Raw genomic sequence first — 16,764 nt, 5'->3', positions numbered from 1 at the left:
TCACTCCACCACTGGGGGGTTAGCCTTTAACTTCGATCCTGAGCCCTAAACTCGGGAAGTCCGTCCCATTAACCCCATACTCCTCCAACCCTCCTTTAAGCAGCATCGAAATCAACCTCTTTGACCAAGCTTTTGATCACCTGCTATATATACCTCGTTATGTGACTCGGTGTTAAATTTCCTTTGATAACAATCCTGGGATGAAGCATATTGGGACATGACACAGGACCTTCGAGAGGCTAAATAAATGTAAGTTGTTGTTAACGCCCTCCCGGTTATGCCAACCCGGTCACGTGATTGGGCGGGGGTTGTCAGCAGTGCCACGTGATCGGATGACGTAGAACGGTTGCTGGATCAGTTTTTTTCTGTCTCGAGCCGATTAATAAACAAACCCTGGGCGAGCTGGTCAATCCTGTAGTTAGTTAGTTCGATCGATCGCTGCCTCTCCATTCCTACCCTCTCTCGCCCTTCAGCTTTTGTTATTGTATCCAGGATGGAAGCGGATCCGCAGGGTAAGAATTGTTACAGTCCGAGTTACAATGTAACATCTGCTCCCCCAGGCAGAGGGAGGGAGATTGAGTGAGAGAGGGAGGAAAGAGGGTGGGTGAGTGAGTGTGGGGCGGGCCTCGGATCTGAGGCAGGGAAGAGAATGTGGGATCTGAGGGATTATGGTGGAGGAGGGATTGGGACTGCAGCCCAGTCAGCGGCTTCTTGTCCTGGTCGCCCCACAACAGCGGCCACTCCTTACGTATTAAAACCGCTGTTACCAGGTTCTAGTTTTTTTCCCCCAAACTTTCTCTTTAATTTGTCTATTTTTCCCTCCCTCTCCCGTCAATCCCTCGGGTGATCCTGTTGTCGCCTCCACCGCTTCCCCCTGCTCTCCGTTCGCCACTTGCACGTTTTGCTGAGAGACTCGGGCTGACAGTGGCGGTGGTGTGTCTCGGAATGTATTTGTCTTTAAGTTAATAAGGGAATCTCACCCCCTTCCCTCGTCCTGTTTATTTTGTATTTATGTTGTAACATACTTGTTGCTAATCAGATGTATTGCATGTGTAGTACGGTGATGTGTGTTAAATGTGCCTTTGACATAAATATCTCTAATCTCGCACTGTTATTGTAACCGTACCCTGTCTGTTTTGCGGGGTGTGCGCGCTTTTAAATCTCAATTCGGATTTACATTTGAAATGTTTCTTTCTTTCCACACTTTGGACGTTTGGTGTGACCCTTTTTGAAGGATTAATTGTCGTGTTTTAAATGTTCCTGGTTTTCAAACGCTGAAGATTCAGTTACTCGCTATTTGTTGTACCGAACTTGAACTGAACCTGATACAAGTTAACACGCTTCGTTATCAACAGTGACTATTGTGGTTTGTTTTATTGTAAGCCGTTATTATCCAAATTAAGCAGGAGACTTACAGTCTGTGAAGTATGTGTTAAACCCTGTTCGTAATGCAATTTGATCAGTCATTGTAACTAGACTTCATTTTGAACAGATGCGATGATGAGGAGAATCTCATCCTTTCTAGGGTGACTAGCTCCCTGATAATTTGCCCAAATCGTCCGTCAGAAGTACGTACCTAGATCATGCATGTTAACTGCCTGAGGAGCATTAGAACCAAACCCTCTTGCCTCCCACCATCTAACTCCCACTTTCCAGCAGAGGTGGATAGTGATCAGGATTCTTGGGTAATTATTTTTTCTCTCTCCCACACTACCACTCCTTGTATAAGCCTGGAGGTATTCGATACCATTTGTAGTCTCTCTGTCTCCCTGCATCCCCATACTAACTGTTTGAAGTTATTTAAAATCACATCATGCATTGTGTACTGATTCGTCACAGTTGGTTGGGGAGGGTGAGGAAGGGTGAGGAAGGGGAACAATTGTTAAATAGCTTCAGAGTGGGTGAGAATCATAGAATGACAGAGAACTGCTTGAGGCCAGTCAACCTTATCATGCCTTTGCTGGGTTAACTTCAAAGATATGTTGTATATTGTCCTTTACATCATCCAGAATTAAACATAAACTTTCAGGATACGCTCGCAGAGCAATGAGCTGTCTTTTGACATAGGGAACTATTCAGTTATCTAATTAAATATTGTTATGCTGCTAAATCTGTCCCCCTGTGACTTTCAAATGTTCATTGTCTTTGTACTAACAATGTAACTATTTTTGCAGGATTATTTGAAATGGCCTTATGGCAATCTTTATAGAAGGCTAAAATGTTTAACGCTGTAGTTAATTTAGCTCCATGTTTTTAAAATGCTAACTTAGGGTTTAGTTAATATTCCTGGCTGACCATAGATGCCACAGGATTGAATTGTTGTATTCTCCACTATGCAGTTTTCTGTAATTTTGCTCCCACCATTCAAGTTTGTCCATACACAGTCTCTCTGTTTTGGCAGTTTCACAGTCTTTTCCCAGCAAACCTGCACTTTCCAAGGGCATCAATAATGTGGCATGTGGTGCACACGCTATATATTGTGATCATTCACTATAATGTTCTCTATTATTGTATTCCCAGGGTTTTCCTTTGGAAGATCCTATGGCAGTATCCCCAGAATGCTGATTGACTGGTTAATCATTTGATGGTTGTTTTGGGGGTGGAATTTTGCTGTGTATAACATCATCGATACAATGGTCTACATAACACAATGAGCTTCAAAATAACTTCTTATACACTATTTTTACTTTACACACCCTCACTCTCAAGGCAATATCCAATAACCTATCCTAAATTTTTTTCAGTAGCACTTATCTCATTTCTGTGCCTTTGTCAGATGACCAGCTGACCACACTAGCATCATTCATTTTTTTTATTTTACACACAATATGTTTCTTCCTCCAAAATAATTTTGTCAAGAATACTTGCTGCCAAGGACTGTGTGCGCCTTAACTTGCATCCTACTCTATTGAGATTACAGCTAGCCAAATATAGAAACTCGGCAACCAACTTGCAATTACCAACCGATGTTTGATTTGTGCAGTATATGTATATCCTGATGCGACGTTTGATTTGTGAAGTGTATGTATATCCTGATGCGCCATTTCCTATGGATCGTATGATTTTTTTCCTAGATTTGTTTTTTTCCTCGCTGGTGCAATTTCCCTCACAATTGCTTTTCTGTAATGTATAAAATATTAATGTTTACTTTCAGATTGGTTCTCTTGACAGTAGTCCTTTCCTACCTGTTGTTGTTTTCTGACTCCTTTTGTACCATAAATGTTTGCCTTTTGTTGAGAGAGAGGGAAAGAGAGAGAGCACTCTTTATTGTGTCCTGAAACTGGTATGTTCTCACTGTAGGAGATATTTCAGGCTTATACATTGCACATGAGACTGGGATAAGTCTTGGCTTTTGCTGTGGGAGCTGGAGTCAGGGCATTTACAAAAAGGTGTAAAGAAATGCACTGGGCTTGGATCATGTATGGCTGTCTAATTTTACATAAATTAGCAGCACCCCAGGTTTTACTGAGTTAATATTTCTGATTGGGGATGACCATGGGGATACAGTTGTCCCTGAACTTTAGAGGGGGCAGGAGTGGCAGTGAGGGGAATATACAACATCACTAGTCAATGACTTTTGCAGCTGTGCATGTGATTGATCTTGATTGTGATGCTCCACAATTATGGTATTTTTCTGATTGAATATTCAGAGACTAAAAACTATTGATTTTGTAAAACAAATCTTTCAGAATAGCTATATTAAATGAATTTAATCTCAGCTTATTTCTGGTAACTATTTTGCAAGTGTTGTGCAATGATACATGATGTGTTGTGTACATGTTTATATTATTGATGTGCTTTGACACATGAGACTGTCATTTAGTGTCTCAGCAATTTTGTACTTTTATAATCTTTTTGAAACAGTTTTAGTTTGATCAAACGGTGCAAAATACTTTTTGAAAAAAATATTGCAAGCAAAAAGTGACAGCATTTGCAAAGTGATCAAAGACATGCCTTTCAGGAGCAGCTATGTTGACTGCTGGTTTGTTTTGGTTTTGGGGTTGAATTTAATCAGTGGAAGAATCCATGGTGTTTCATTTTTGTAGACTTGGCAAGCATCTAAAGCTAAGATTAACTTTTAAGAAAAAAATGCATATATTTTCTTTGTGTCTGCACAAGCAGTGTGAGCGTAGTTTCTGGCACTGTTTAATGATGGGAAAGGATGTTTTTGAAGAAATGGTGTAGACTTGAGTGTTGGAAAGAGCCATGCAGGAACAGAAGGCAATTGTGGTAAGCAAGGCATAATGTATTATGAAACTTGGGAAGTCTTGAATTTGATGGCAGGATGAAATAAATGCAGATATATCAAAAGCTTGATGAAAAATAGCAAAGTATTGGGCAGGCTGCTTTATTCAAAGGATGTGGGCATTGTTGGCAAAACCAGCATTTATTGCCTATCACTAATTACCCCAGAGAAGGTAGTGGCGACAACTTGAGTGGCTTGCTAGGCCATTTCAGAGGGAAGTTAGGAATCAACCACGTTGAAAGAAGGTCCAGAGTTACATGTAGGCTGGACCAGCTAAAGATGGCAGGTTTCCTTTTCCTAAAGGATGTTAGTGAACCCAATGGGTTTTTATGACAATCTAATAGTTTCATGGTTGTCATGACTGTTGCTAGCTTTTGTTTTATTTCAGATTGATTTAATTAATTAACTGAATTTAAATTGTCCAACTGCAATTTTTGGATTTGAACTCACTTCTCTGGATTATCAGTCCAGGCCTCTGGATTACTGGTCTATTAACATAACCACTATGCTACTGTACCAACAAAATTTTAAAACAAAAAATAACCTAGAATCTGTCAACAATAATGCACTCATGAGCATGTTAGGAATTTAAGAAACTGAGCTTGAAATGTGCCCATTGGAATGAGAATCCTTTTATCTAAGAGAATGGTGCAAAATTGAATATGGCTACCTACCATGATATCTCTCAAAGTATGGTGGTAACTTTTCTAGTGCAGGAGCTCCTGAAGCTCAGTGATGGCTCAGCCGGTGAGGTGCCTGACTTAGTTTGGGGTGGAAAACTTTGCAACAGCAAAATTCCACTAGGACAATGATCAAACCATTCTGGAATTGAAGAGCAAAATAGCATATGTTTCTGAAATGGGGAATGTCTTAGCCAACTAAGAGACAACTGCTGTGGTTGAAGTGGGCCAAATGAGGAGGCTGAATTCATAGAGAAAGTTGGTCCCCTGATTCAGGATGTTAAATAAGGGACCAAGGTCAGCACTTTAACATGTCATTATGTAATTTATTTATGTAACCGTGAACCTTAAGGGGGGCTTTGAGAAACTTTTGGCTGCCATCAGGGAAAGGGAAGAGTGATTATAAAATAACTTAAAAGCTAGAGAGTAATTGCTGAGGAAAAAGATTTAATAAAACAAACTATCAAAATAAAACTGTTGTCCCGAAACATCTGGAAAGGATATAAATTGGAATACTTACAGCCTTTAAAAAGCAGGACACGCAATACCGATGCATGTCAAAGTTTTTCAGGGGGAGTTCCAAGTTGTTGGTAAGATAGGAAAGTGTCTCGGGTGCTTGAGGGAATGCATGCAGGCAAAACATCTGATGGTACACAATAGAATATTCAGGCTAACTTTATAAAGAAAACACTTTGGAGGATGGAGGAACAATTGGAAAATTGTAATTACAGTGGTCACTGGGGAGAAGATTAAACTGTTGCTTATGTGCGTGGGAGGGAAACATAGGGTGGTGTTATGGAAAGTGAATTGGTTAGTGATGACTAGTGGAGTCCCAGAAGATTCTATGCTTGGTTTTCATTATGTTTACTAATGATCTCCATAAGGATGTTATAAACTGAATGTCTGTCTGAATTTTGATGGTTTGACCTTGAATATTGAAGTCTATTTTCGTCTGTGTTATGGCATCTCCTAGGTGGGAAAGTAGCCTGCTCGCAGGCTCTGGTGCATCCTGTCAGTACACAAGTGGTCCTTCATTCCTAGCCTCCCCTCTTTCTTTCCTCACTCTCTCCCTATGCATTTGGCATTTTTTTTTTAAGATAGTGAAATGGCTGATTTTTGGAGCTGAAGAGTGCAAGATTGTAATTGTGAACTCATGTACTATTGGTTCATGGTGTGGTGTTGGTCCTTGCATCATTGGGCCAAGTTACCTGCATTGATGCATGGGTATTCCCACAATACCATTGTTGTATAGTAAAATTAAATAATTATTTGTATAAACAAGAAGCTTGCTGCGTGGACATGAGGACCAGCTTGCGTATGGACCAAGTTGCAGCATTTTTCTGCCCATGTTGGGGCCAGTCATATAAATGCTGTGATGACGAGCAGGTTAGAAACTGACAATTTTGTGGCAGTGACTAATCTCCTGACTCTCCAAGTTTGTCTACCATCGACAAGGCACAAGTCAGGAGTGTGATGGAATATTCTCCATTTACCAATAAGTACAGCTCCAAAAGCACTCAAGAAGCTCAACACCATCTAACACAACGCAGCCAGCTTGATTGACACCCTATCTACTGCTTTACATTTTCACTTCCAACATCACCATGCACAGTTGGAGCATTGTGAACTATGCAGCAACCTGCCAAGGGTCCTTTGATAGCACCTCCCTAGCCTGCAACCTCCACCACCTAGAAGGACAAGGGCAGCAGACACATGGGAATACCACCACCTGCAGGTTCCCCTCCAAGTCTTGCACTGTCCTGACTTAATCACTGTTCCTTCACTGTTGTTGGCTCAAAATCCTGGAACTCCCTCCCTAATGTGGGCATACCTGCACCAGATCGACTGCAGTGGCTCAAGAAGGTGGCTCACCACCACCTTCTTGAGGGCAATTGTAGATGGGCAGTAAATACTGGCCTTGCCAGGGATGCTCACATTCCAGAAGTAATTAAGAACAAAAAAACAGGCAGAGAGGAATGGGGAAGATGAATTTGAGAGCATTAAGGAAACTGCAGCTGTTCATTCACATCATAGAGGTCTACAGCACAGAAAAAGGCCCCTTGGCCCATTGAGTCTGCATGTTCAAATAAGTACCTAACTATTGTAAACAAAAATAAAAATACCTGGAAAAACTCAGCAGGTCTGACAGCATCTGCGGAGAGGAGCACAGTTAATGTTTCGAGTCCGAATGACTCTTCAACAGAACTAAGGAAAAATAGAAGAGAGGTGAAATATAAGCTGGTTTAAGGGGGGTGTGGGACAAGTAGAGTTGGATAGAGGGCCAGTGATAGGTGGAGATTGAAACGGGGGAAACGGGCAGCTTAGAAATAGGGTGCGTCGGTGCTGCTGGAGGGAGAGGTCGAGTGTGTTCATAGGGCGGCACATGGCACTGTGTGAATCTCAGGATGCGACGAGAACAGCAGTCCAAGGAGCATTGAATGTCCCGGAGATAACTATCACTGGCCCTCTATCCAGCTCTACTTGTCATCCTCCCTCTCTTCTTCTGCCCCCCCCCCCCCCCAAGCCCCTTAAACCAGCTTATATTTCACCTTTCTTCTATTTTTCCTTAGTTCTGTTGAAGAGTCATACGGACTCAAAACGTTAACTGTATTCCTCTCTGCAGATGCTGTCAGACCTAGTGAGTTTTTCCAGATATTTTTATTTTTGTTTTTGTTTTGGATTTCCAGCATCCACAGTTTTTTGCTTTTATCTTAGTGTTTAATTGACTGCCACTTCTCTTCAAGAAATACCTACCTTGAAGAAGTATTGCTGTTCTCTCTGACAGGATTTCCACCCCTCTCTTTTGCCTTGTTCACTTTCATTGCTTTCCATTTCTCTCCTGGTGTTTGATAAGGTGTTTACTAAAACTCACTTTCACAGCCTTATTTCCTTCCCCGTGACTGTCTCCGACTTACCCCACGTGGATTTCAACTGAAGTTCCATCCCTCATGTTTTGAACCCACCCAGGATTACAGGTATCTCCGGGACATACAACGCTCCTCGGACTGCTGTTCTCGTCGCATCCTGAGATCCACACTCAGTGCCATGTGCCGCCATATGAACACACTCGACCTCTCCCTCCAGCAGCACCGACGCACCCTATTTCTAAGCTGCCTGTGCCCCCAGTTTCAATATCCATCTATTACTGGCCCTCTATCCAGCTCTACTTGTCCCACCCCCCCCTTAAACTTGCTTATATTTCACCTGTCTTCTGTTAAACCTTAGCTCTGTTGAAGAGTCATACGGACTCGAAATGTTAACTGTATTCCTCTCTGCAGATGCTGTCGGACCTGCTGAGTTTTTCCAGGTACTTTTATTTTTGTTTTGGATTTCCAACATCTGCAGTTTTTTGCTTTTAACTTAACTATTCTAATCCCATTTTCCAGCACTAGGCCCATAGCTTTGAATGCCATGGCATCGCAAGTGCATGTCCAAACACCTCTTAAATGTTATGAAGGTTTCTGCCTCTATCACCCTTTTCAGGCAATGAGTTCCAGATTCCCACCACCCTCTGGGTGAAAAAATTCTTCCTCACGTGCCCTCTAAACCACCTGCCCCTTACCTTAAATCTATGACCCCATGTTATTGATCCCTCCACCAAAGAAAAAGTTCCTTCCTGTCTACCCTATCTATGCCCCTCATAATTTTATACAACTCAATCATGTCCCCCCTCAATCTCCTCTGCTCCAGGGAAAATAACCCCAGTCTATACAATCTTTTCTCATAACTAAAACCCTCCAGCCCAGGCAACATCCTGGTAAATCTCCTCTGCACTCCTCTCTAGTGCAATCACATCTTTCCTATAATGCTGAGTCCAGAACTGCACGCAATACTCTAGCTGTGGCCTAACCAGCGTTTTATACAGTTTCAGCATAACTTCCCTGCTCTAATATTTTATGCCTCGGCTAATAAAGGCAAGCATCCACATGGCTTCTTAACCACCTTTTATCTACCTGTCCCGCTACCTTAAGGGACCGGTGGACATGCACACCAAAGTCCCTCTGATCCTCAGTACTTCCCAGGGTCCTACCATTCATTGTGTATTCCTGTGCCTTGTTTGTCCTGCCCAAGTGCATCACCTCACACTTATCCAGATTAAATTCCATTTGCCACTGATCAGCATGTCTATATCCTCCTGTAATCTAAGGCTATCCTCCTCAATATTTACCACCCCACTAACTTTCATGTCATATACCGACCCCTGTGGAACCCCACTGGACATAGATTTATACACTGCCAGATGGGACATTAAACCAAACCATCTCTGTTCTCTTAGGTGGATGTAAAAGGCCTTATGGTATTTATTAGAATCACAGAATGGTTACTGCACCGAAGGAGGCCATTCAGCCCATTGTCTGTGTGAAAACTCTGCCAGAGTATAAAAGTAAAATACTGCGGATGCTGGAAATCTAGAACAAAAACAAAAATACTTGGAAAAATTCAGCAGGTCTGACAGCATCTGCAGAGAGGAATACAGTTGATGTTTTGAGTCCGTATGACCCTTCATCAGAAGAGTAACTCGGTTAGTCTCTCTCCTTTGCCCTTTCCCCATAGCCCTGCATTTTATTTTTCTGTTCAGGCACTTATCGAAGTCTCTTTTGAAAGATCTGTTTGAACCTACCTCCAGCGCCTTTTCAGGCATTGCATTCCAGATCATAACCATTTGCTGCGTTGGAAATAAATTCCTCATGCTGCTTTGGCTCTTTTAGCCAATCTATATCCTTGGTTCTTAACCCTTCTGGCAACATGAACTGTTTCTTCTATCTACGCTGTCTGGACCTCATGGTTTTGAATACCTTTATCAAATTTCCTTTCACCCTCCCCTTCTCTTTAAGGAGAACAACCCAGCTTCACCAATCTATCCTCATAACTGAAGTCCCTCATTCCTGGAACCATTCTTGTAAGCCTTCCTCTTCCGAAGAAGGGAAGGGGAGTTCTCTCCAGTATCCTAGCCTATATTTATCCTTTGGTCAAGATCACTAAAGAACAGATTGTCAGGTCTTTTGCGCAGCTGTGCTCCCTCTGTCACAACTGTGACTACACTTGCAATCACTTATGATGTTAAAGCATCAAGGAATATTGTAAAAAGTGCTAGACAAATGCTAGTTTACTTTGTTCTTTCATACTGGTGTTGCAGTTAGGCAGACAAAACCATCTGTTGTTTTGCTAAGTGCACATGTAAACTTGCAATATTACCTTCCAAAATTTGTACCAGGCTGTGCTGCACTTGGACTGTATGCGGGTGATGCTTATGATGAGGCTTGCCAATGATAGTTGACATTATGGCAGTCCCACCCCTTCCAACTGATATGCAAATGTTTACTTTCAAATAAAGGCAATGTTTTGAGATGGAGGTAATTAATGCACCGAGAGAGAGACTGTGCAAAAAAAATTGTCTTGTAAAGGAGCAAGACAATGAAGTGAAGAGATTCATTGGTGTTTGCACTTTATTCAATTTTCACCCTTCCCCCAATCATAGGAATAGTAAATGGTGTTTAAATGGTGAGTTAAAATAGACTTGAAAATTAGGGAAGTTAATGCTAAACCTATATGGGACCTTGGTTAGACCACATTCAGTACTGTGTGCCATTCCAGTCACCATACTATAAAATAAATGCAATGAAGAGGGTGTAGAGAAGAGTTACATGGATGATGTCAGAAATGCATAGGTATACATATCAGGAAAGGACTAACCAAGGTTGAGTCTCTGTTTTCTTGAAAAAAGGCATTATAGTGGCCTTTTAAAATTATGAAAGGTTTTGGTGGAGTGGATACAGAGAATGTTTCCACTGTGGGGAAGAGCATAACGAGAGGCCATCTATATAAGATAGTCATCAAGAATCCAATAGGGAATTCAGAAGAAACTTCTTTATCCAAAGAGTGATGAGAATGTGGAACTCGCTACCACAGGGAATGGCTGAGGTGAATAGAATAAATGCATTTAAGGGGAAACTATGAAGGCGAAGGCAATAGAGGGCTATGAGCATAGATTTAGATGAGTGAGGAAATATGAGGGGGGCTTCAGTGGAGCATAATTGGTGGCATGAACTGGTTGGGCTGAATAGCCTGTTTCTGTGCTGTATATCCTGTGTAATTGTAGGAGTTGTTCAGAAAGCTTGTTGTTCCCAATCTTCAGAATAAGGATTGAATACCATCTTTCAACACCAGCTGTTGAGCTGAATGTGTAATAAAAAATTGGGCGGAGAGAGATTCTGGCAGTGAGCAATCAGATTTTCCCTCTGTTTTAGTCTCAATGGAGGAAAATCTGATGGGGTCTGTCACCCGTACATGATTCTCCCTGTCAGACAGTGTCATCCATGGCTCAGTGGGAGTGCTCTTACCATTTAAACCTGAAGGTTGAGAGTTCAAGCCCCACTCCAGAGATTTTCGTGTAAAAATCCGGGCTGATACTCCGGTGCAGCACTAAGCGCTGCTGGAGATGCTATATTTCAGATGAGTCATTAAACCAAGGCCTGCTCTCTCTGGGCATAAAAGATCCCATGACATTACTCGAAGCAGAGCAAAGGAGTTCGCCCCAGTATCCTGGCCGATATTTGACATGCAACCTACATCGCAAAAACAGATTATCTGGTCATCATCACTTGGCTGTTTGTGGGAACTTTTGTGCAAATTGGCTGCTGCGTTCCCTACATTACAACAGTGACTGTGCTTCAAAAGTACTTCATGGAGTGTAAAGCACTTTGAAATGTCTGACTGTGAGTGGTGCTGTTCTGTTTTCCTTTAATTTAGACTGGTGCTCCCTGTGCAACGCCAAAGGGTGCGCTGTACTGTTGGGGTTTGAGGTCGGGTGGCAGCACTATGGGAATGTGGCACTGTGGGAGCACTGCACTCGGCTGGGGTGGGGTGGTAGCAGCACTGCAGTCTCGGGTGGCAGCACTGAGGGAGCACTGCACTCAGCTGGGGGGTGATGGCAGCACTGCAGTCTCGGGTGGCAGTACTGTGAAAATGTGGCACTGTGGGAGCACTGAACTGTTGGGGAGGATGCTGCTTTTTATGTATTTTCCACATATATCGGTTTGTGTGCACCATTCAAAATCTGAGTGGTAATGATATAGTTAAAGATGAGCTATTTCCACTGGTGGGAGGGTTGGTAACCAGAAGACATGAAATTTAGAATAATTGATAAAATAACAAAAAAAAGCATTATTTTAGAGGAGATTGTATAGAGAATTGTATGAGTGATGCAGATCTTACAAGGAATGGCTTTTGATGTGCTGCAAGCTATATGGCTTTCAAAAAAGAATTAAATTGTGAAAATGGATTCTTAATGAGGAGTATAATGCATTTGAGGAGACCAGATTGAGAGTAATAGATTACTATTTTGTGGAAAAGCTTTCCACAAGATAAGCCAAGGATTGTTGACACAAACAAATGGGCTGTACAGCCTTCCAGATGTGAGCGCAAGTCCAAAGATGTAATGCTAATGCAAGGCTGAGAAAGATGGTTCCCATTGTACTTCTTCAAAGATATTTTCATAATGGAAAGAGCATGGCGTGTGCAGATCAAACTACAAAGGGAAGTTTGTCTTGCGCTTTGTTTCCCTTCAGAAAATATGTATAGAATGGCCCCCTTCTATGCTGTATGCTTCTATAAGAGGCTTTTTGGAGCAGGGATGACATCTAGTGCGAGCAATCCAGAGATGTGGACCAATAATTAAGAGAATTGGAGGTTAAATATTGCCATGGAAGTGTGACAATTTACCTTTAGTTTATAAGCAAAATTTGTATCCGCAAAAGTGATCATGAAGTTGTTGGACTAAGATAATATCTAGATTGGTTACTATTGCTCCTACTGTCCATTCCCAGTGATATCAAACTGCTACAGTATTTTGAGGAAAAATGCCCATCGTCATCTCAGGGCAGCTAGGGATGGGCAGTAAATACTGGCCTTGCTAGCGACGCCCACGTTTCAAGAATGAATAGCAATAGAGACCATTGCCACAGTTAAAAGAAACACTTGCATTTCAAAAGGGCCTTTCTCATCCTCGGGACATCCCAAAGGACTTTGCAGCCAACAAATTACTTTTTGAAGTGTAGTCATTGTTGTAATGTCGGAAACGGATGCTGATTTGTGCATAGCAAGATCCCGTAAACAGAAGTTCGATAATGACCAGATAATCTGTTTTAGTGATGTTTGATTGAAGGATTAAATGTTAGTTTTTGTATATATCTGCAGCCCAGGAGTCTATCTGGGTTGAAACCTTCCCAAAACTCACTTCATATAGACACACAAATATTGCAATCTTGGCTGTGCTTTCAAGGTTAGGCACAAAAAAACAATAGATTTGATTCCTGAAGGAAATGTCAATTTCTTATGATGGTAATCATCTTTGTAAATTTTGAGGTGGAAAGTGGTGGTGAGGAGGAGGTGCAGTGATAGCGGCTGTGTCACAATTTAATCAATAACACAACATAAGTTTTTTTTTGTGCCAATCAAGCAAACTGTGTTGCAAGTACGCCTTCAAAACTGGATGTCTTGTAATGCTGATCGAATTTATCCTTCAAGCATATGACACAGTTTTTAAATTGTCAGAGTGATTCATGTGTGTGTGTGTGTGTGTGTGTGTGTGTGTGTGTGTGTGTGTGTGTGTGTGTGTGTGTGTGTGTGTGTGTGTGTGTGTGTGTGTGTGTGTGTGTGTGTGTGTGTGTGTGTGTGTATTATGTGTATATTTGAGAGTGCTCTGGGTGACACTAGTGCACAAATTGGCAGGTTTGCAGTTTTGCCCACAATGGTCTGACTTAACCCACCCATTTGAAATTAACTTGCGCTTTCTATTTTTAATTTGGGTGGTAACTTTCATATGTTAAATGCTTTTAAGGTTTAATGCAACATGATTCAGTCTGTAAGGTCCTCTGGGTCTCTGTTACTTGCACTGAGACAGACCTTGGCATTGTCCTGGTGTTGAAAGGCCTCATTGTGTTGCCTGACTATGACTGGAACCTGAGCTCCCTGCTTTGGGTTGCCAGCTTCAGTTGGATGTATTCTTGGAGGTTCCATCACATGATCTCCCGCTTCCAACCATCCCGCCCCCAGTAAAACATCTCTCTTTCCCGAGCTCCAATGTATTTGTTCAACGTTCCTGTGATTTGTCTTTTCTGAGTTGCTGTCAGCAATTCTTGGAGACTCCAGGGCAGTCCTGGAGGGTTGGAAACTTTGTCTGTGCCTTCTCCAAACTGAACAATTGCTCATTCTAGAAGCGGGTCATGGCGATGGGCAGTAACCCAAATACTCAGTTAATCTCTTGCCACGTCCCACAGATTAGAAGGGAAGGGGAGATTGCTGCTGCTGTAGAATTCCATCATCCTAGTCAAAGTTTGGACTTAAAATTAATGTTACCATTTTGTTGCATTATTCATGATGTAGTTTTGATTATGCAGTTGGATGAAAGTTAAAGTGTAAAAGTATATAGAGCCAGAATATGTCTATTTTTTAAGAAAAAAGTTATATTTTAGTACATCCACAACTAATAATTTCCCTTTCTCTCCCATTTTTTTCTTTTTCCTTTCTTCTCCTTTGTTTACCTTGCTTTGCTCCCTCTCTCAATGTTCCCTCTTTCTCTTGCTGTCTCTCTTCCCACCCCCACCCATTTCTACACTTCACTCTTTTGTTCTTTAAAACATTTCTGTGGAGTTCAGCCAAAAAGGAGCTTCTTTGAAATAATAACCAGCATGGGGGTGGGAGGAGGAGGAGGAGGAGTGGTGTCGGGGCTGGAGGGAAAGTCAAAATCTGGAATAATGTCCACAGTTCAGTGTGGTGGGTCACTCAGAATTTAATTCCTTGCTGAAGGAAAGGGCAGGGTGGGAATAAGTTGCATAACGGATCACAGGATGTTAATCTAACTAAATAAGCAGGAACTAGGTGGTGCAAATTACACATTGTACTCCATTGCACTGACTGTCACCATGCTGTGAATATTTGAAAATTTCCTTTCAGCTTTCAATGGTGGGATGTGGGGGCGGGGGAAGGGGGGAATCGAAATTGGAATAGAAATTCTGACATCCATCAACTGGAGGCCTTTACCAGCATGGTATCTCTCCGACGATGTGTTGCACTTTCCACTGACCACTGATATCATCTGAACTCTAGTTAAACCCATTGAACAACAAAGGGTTCTATATATTTCCATTCTACCATCATTTTTGTGTCACTAGCCTCAACTCTAACATTCAGCTTGAATCTGGCCTATTTGAGTTTCCTACCCTGTAGGTCTATTTCTGGGAATGTTTTTTTGCCTGTATCTGCAACACTGCACAGGCCCAGGTGCTGATCTCTCCCCTCGCCACTTTGAAAAGCCAAAATCATACTTTTACAGACTGACTTTTCCTATTTTCTCTCTTTTTTTCATTTTCTCTTTCCCTGCCATCAAAAACTCTCAACTTAATTCTGTTCTGTACAAGGATCCCCGTGAATCTGTTACCTGCATCCCTCATTCTTGAAAAGCTCCTGGTTTTCAATTTCCTCCTCAGTCTAGCTGCATTGTAGCTAATGCTTCAGCTTTGTAAGCATTTTCTTTCTACCTCGCTCTACCAGCCTACTGCCAAAGACTGTCTCCCCTACTCCTGCCTAGCTTCAACAAACCTTGACGTTGCTGTGACTTGGGGTCCATAATCTAAGCTGACACTTCAGCCCAGTACTGAGGGCGAGCTGCAGTGTCAGATATTGTCTTTTGAATGACCCATTAAAGCGAGGCTCCATCTGTTGTCTCAGGTCAATATAAAAGATCCTGTGGCACTATTTGGAAGAGCAAAGGAGTTAGCTAAAAAAGGCTGTCTGGTCATTGTCACATTGCTGTTTGTGGAATCTTGCTGTGTGCAAATTAGCTGCCATGTTTCCTACATACAACAGTGACTACACTTCAAAAGTATGTCATTAGCTGTGAGCTTTGGGTAGCCATAAAGTTGTGAAAGGTCCTATATAAATGCAAGGTGCATGATAACCACAGGGATATTTGCTCTTTTTGCTCCATCGTTTGTCGATCCCTTTTTTAATTGGTATGTGACTGCCCCCTAGAATTCCTAACAAAACCATTTTGTCGTCTTCGGCTCCACACACCTACCCCTTTCGTTTTGACCTTGTCATCTCCAAATTGGACAGCTGGAAGAGGACCAGTGGGCAGCATTATAATTTTTAGAAAATTAACCCCTGTGCTCACTAACCTACATTAGTTTGAGGTCTAGCAATGCCTCAGTTTCAAAATTCTCTTTTTTTTCAGATCAGCCTCGCTGCCTCCCCGTCTCTAAAACCTCTACATCCTTGGAAATGTTCCTCTAATTCTGACCTCTCACAAATCTCCGATTTTAATCACTCCATCATTGGTGGCCAAGCCTTCAGCTGCCAAGATACTAAGTTCTGGAATTCCCTCTCTAAATATACCTGTCTCTTCACTTCTCTCTCCCTCCTTTAAGGCACTCTTTAAAACCTACATCTTTGACCAAACTTTTGGTCACTTGTCCTAATATATTCATCTGTGGTTTAGTCAACAGAGTCATACAGACTCGAAACGTTAACTGTATTCCTTTCCGCAGATGCTGTCAGACCTGCTGAGTTTTTCCAGGTATTTCTATTTTTGTTTTTGTTTTATATCTAGAGTTTAACTGATGTGCGTTGTATTGAGTGGGAGGGTTATGATAACAATGAAGAAAAATAGTCCTGGGTGCCCTTTAAAATGAACTAAAGCGGCTTTTGTGTCTGTTCTGTTTTATTTGGATTCTGGGTGAGCAGAGCCTATCCCAGCGATAGAAGTCTACGGTGGACTTCTCATGGATTTGTCACTGGGCTTGGGGTCAGTGGGGGAGCCCATTACTGGTGCCATCTCCT

The 16,764-nt window shown here is 42.0% G+C and overlaps 2 protein-coding genes across 6 annotated transcripts in view; both read left to right on the top strand.

The window, feature by feature from the left end:
- cyth3a (cytohesin 3a) overlaps positions 1-16,764 on the top strand; it is a 121,201-nt gene that overhangs the window by 52,725 nt on the left and 51,712 nt on the right. Inside the window, exon 1 of one of the 5 annotated variants that reach the window (XM_041207363.1) lies at positions 339-512. The exons of 1 other annotated variant lie outside the window; for it this stretch is intronic. In XM_041207363.1, the coding sequence (XP_041063297.1) occupies positions 494-512 (19 nt within the window). In that variant the 5' untranslated portion in view covers positions 339-493. Of the gene's footprint in view, positions 1-338; positions 513-1,231; positions 1,379-1,557; positions 1,686-16,764 lie in introns of those variants that run through there. 3 more of the 5 variants (XM_041207365.1, XM_041207364.1, XM_041207366.1) reach the window with 3 other exon arrangements.
- LOC121288667 (small integral membrane protein 10-like protein 2A) overlaps positions 1-16,764 on the top strand; it is a 99,607-nt gene that overhangs the window by 59,532 nt on the left and 23,311 nt on the right. The window lies entirely within an intron of this gene.

Source organism: Carcharodon carcharias, chromosome 15 (genome assembly GCF_017639515.1).
Source record: "Carcharodon carcharias isolate sCarCar2 chromosome 15, sCarCar2.pri, whole genome shotgun sequence".
Lineage (NCBI taxonomy): Eukaryota > Metazoa > Chordata > Chondrichthyes > Lamniformes > Lamnidae > Carcharodon > Carcharodon carcharias.
This window is presented reverse-complemented; position numbering and strand designations above follow the sequence as displayed.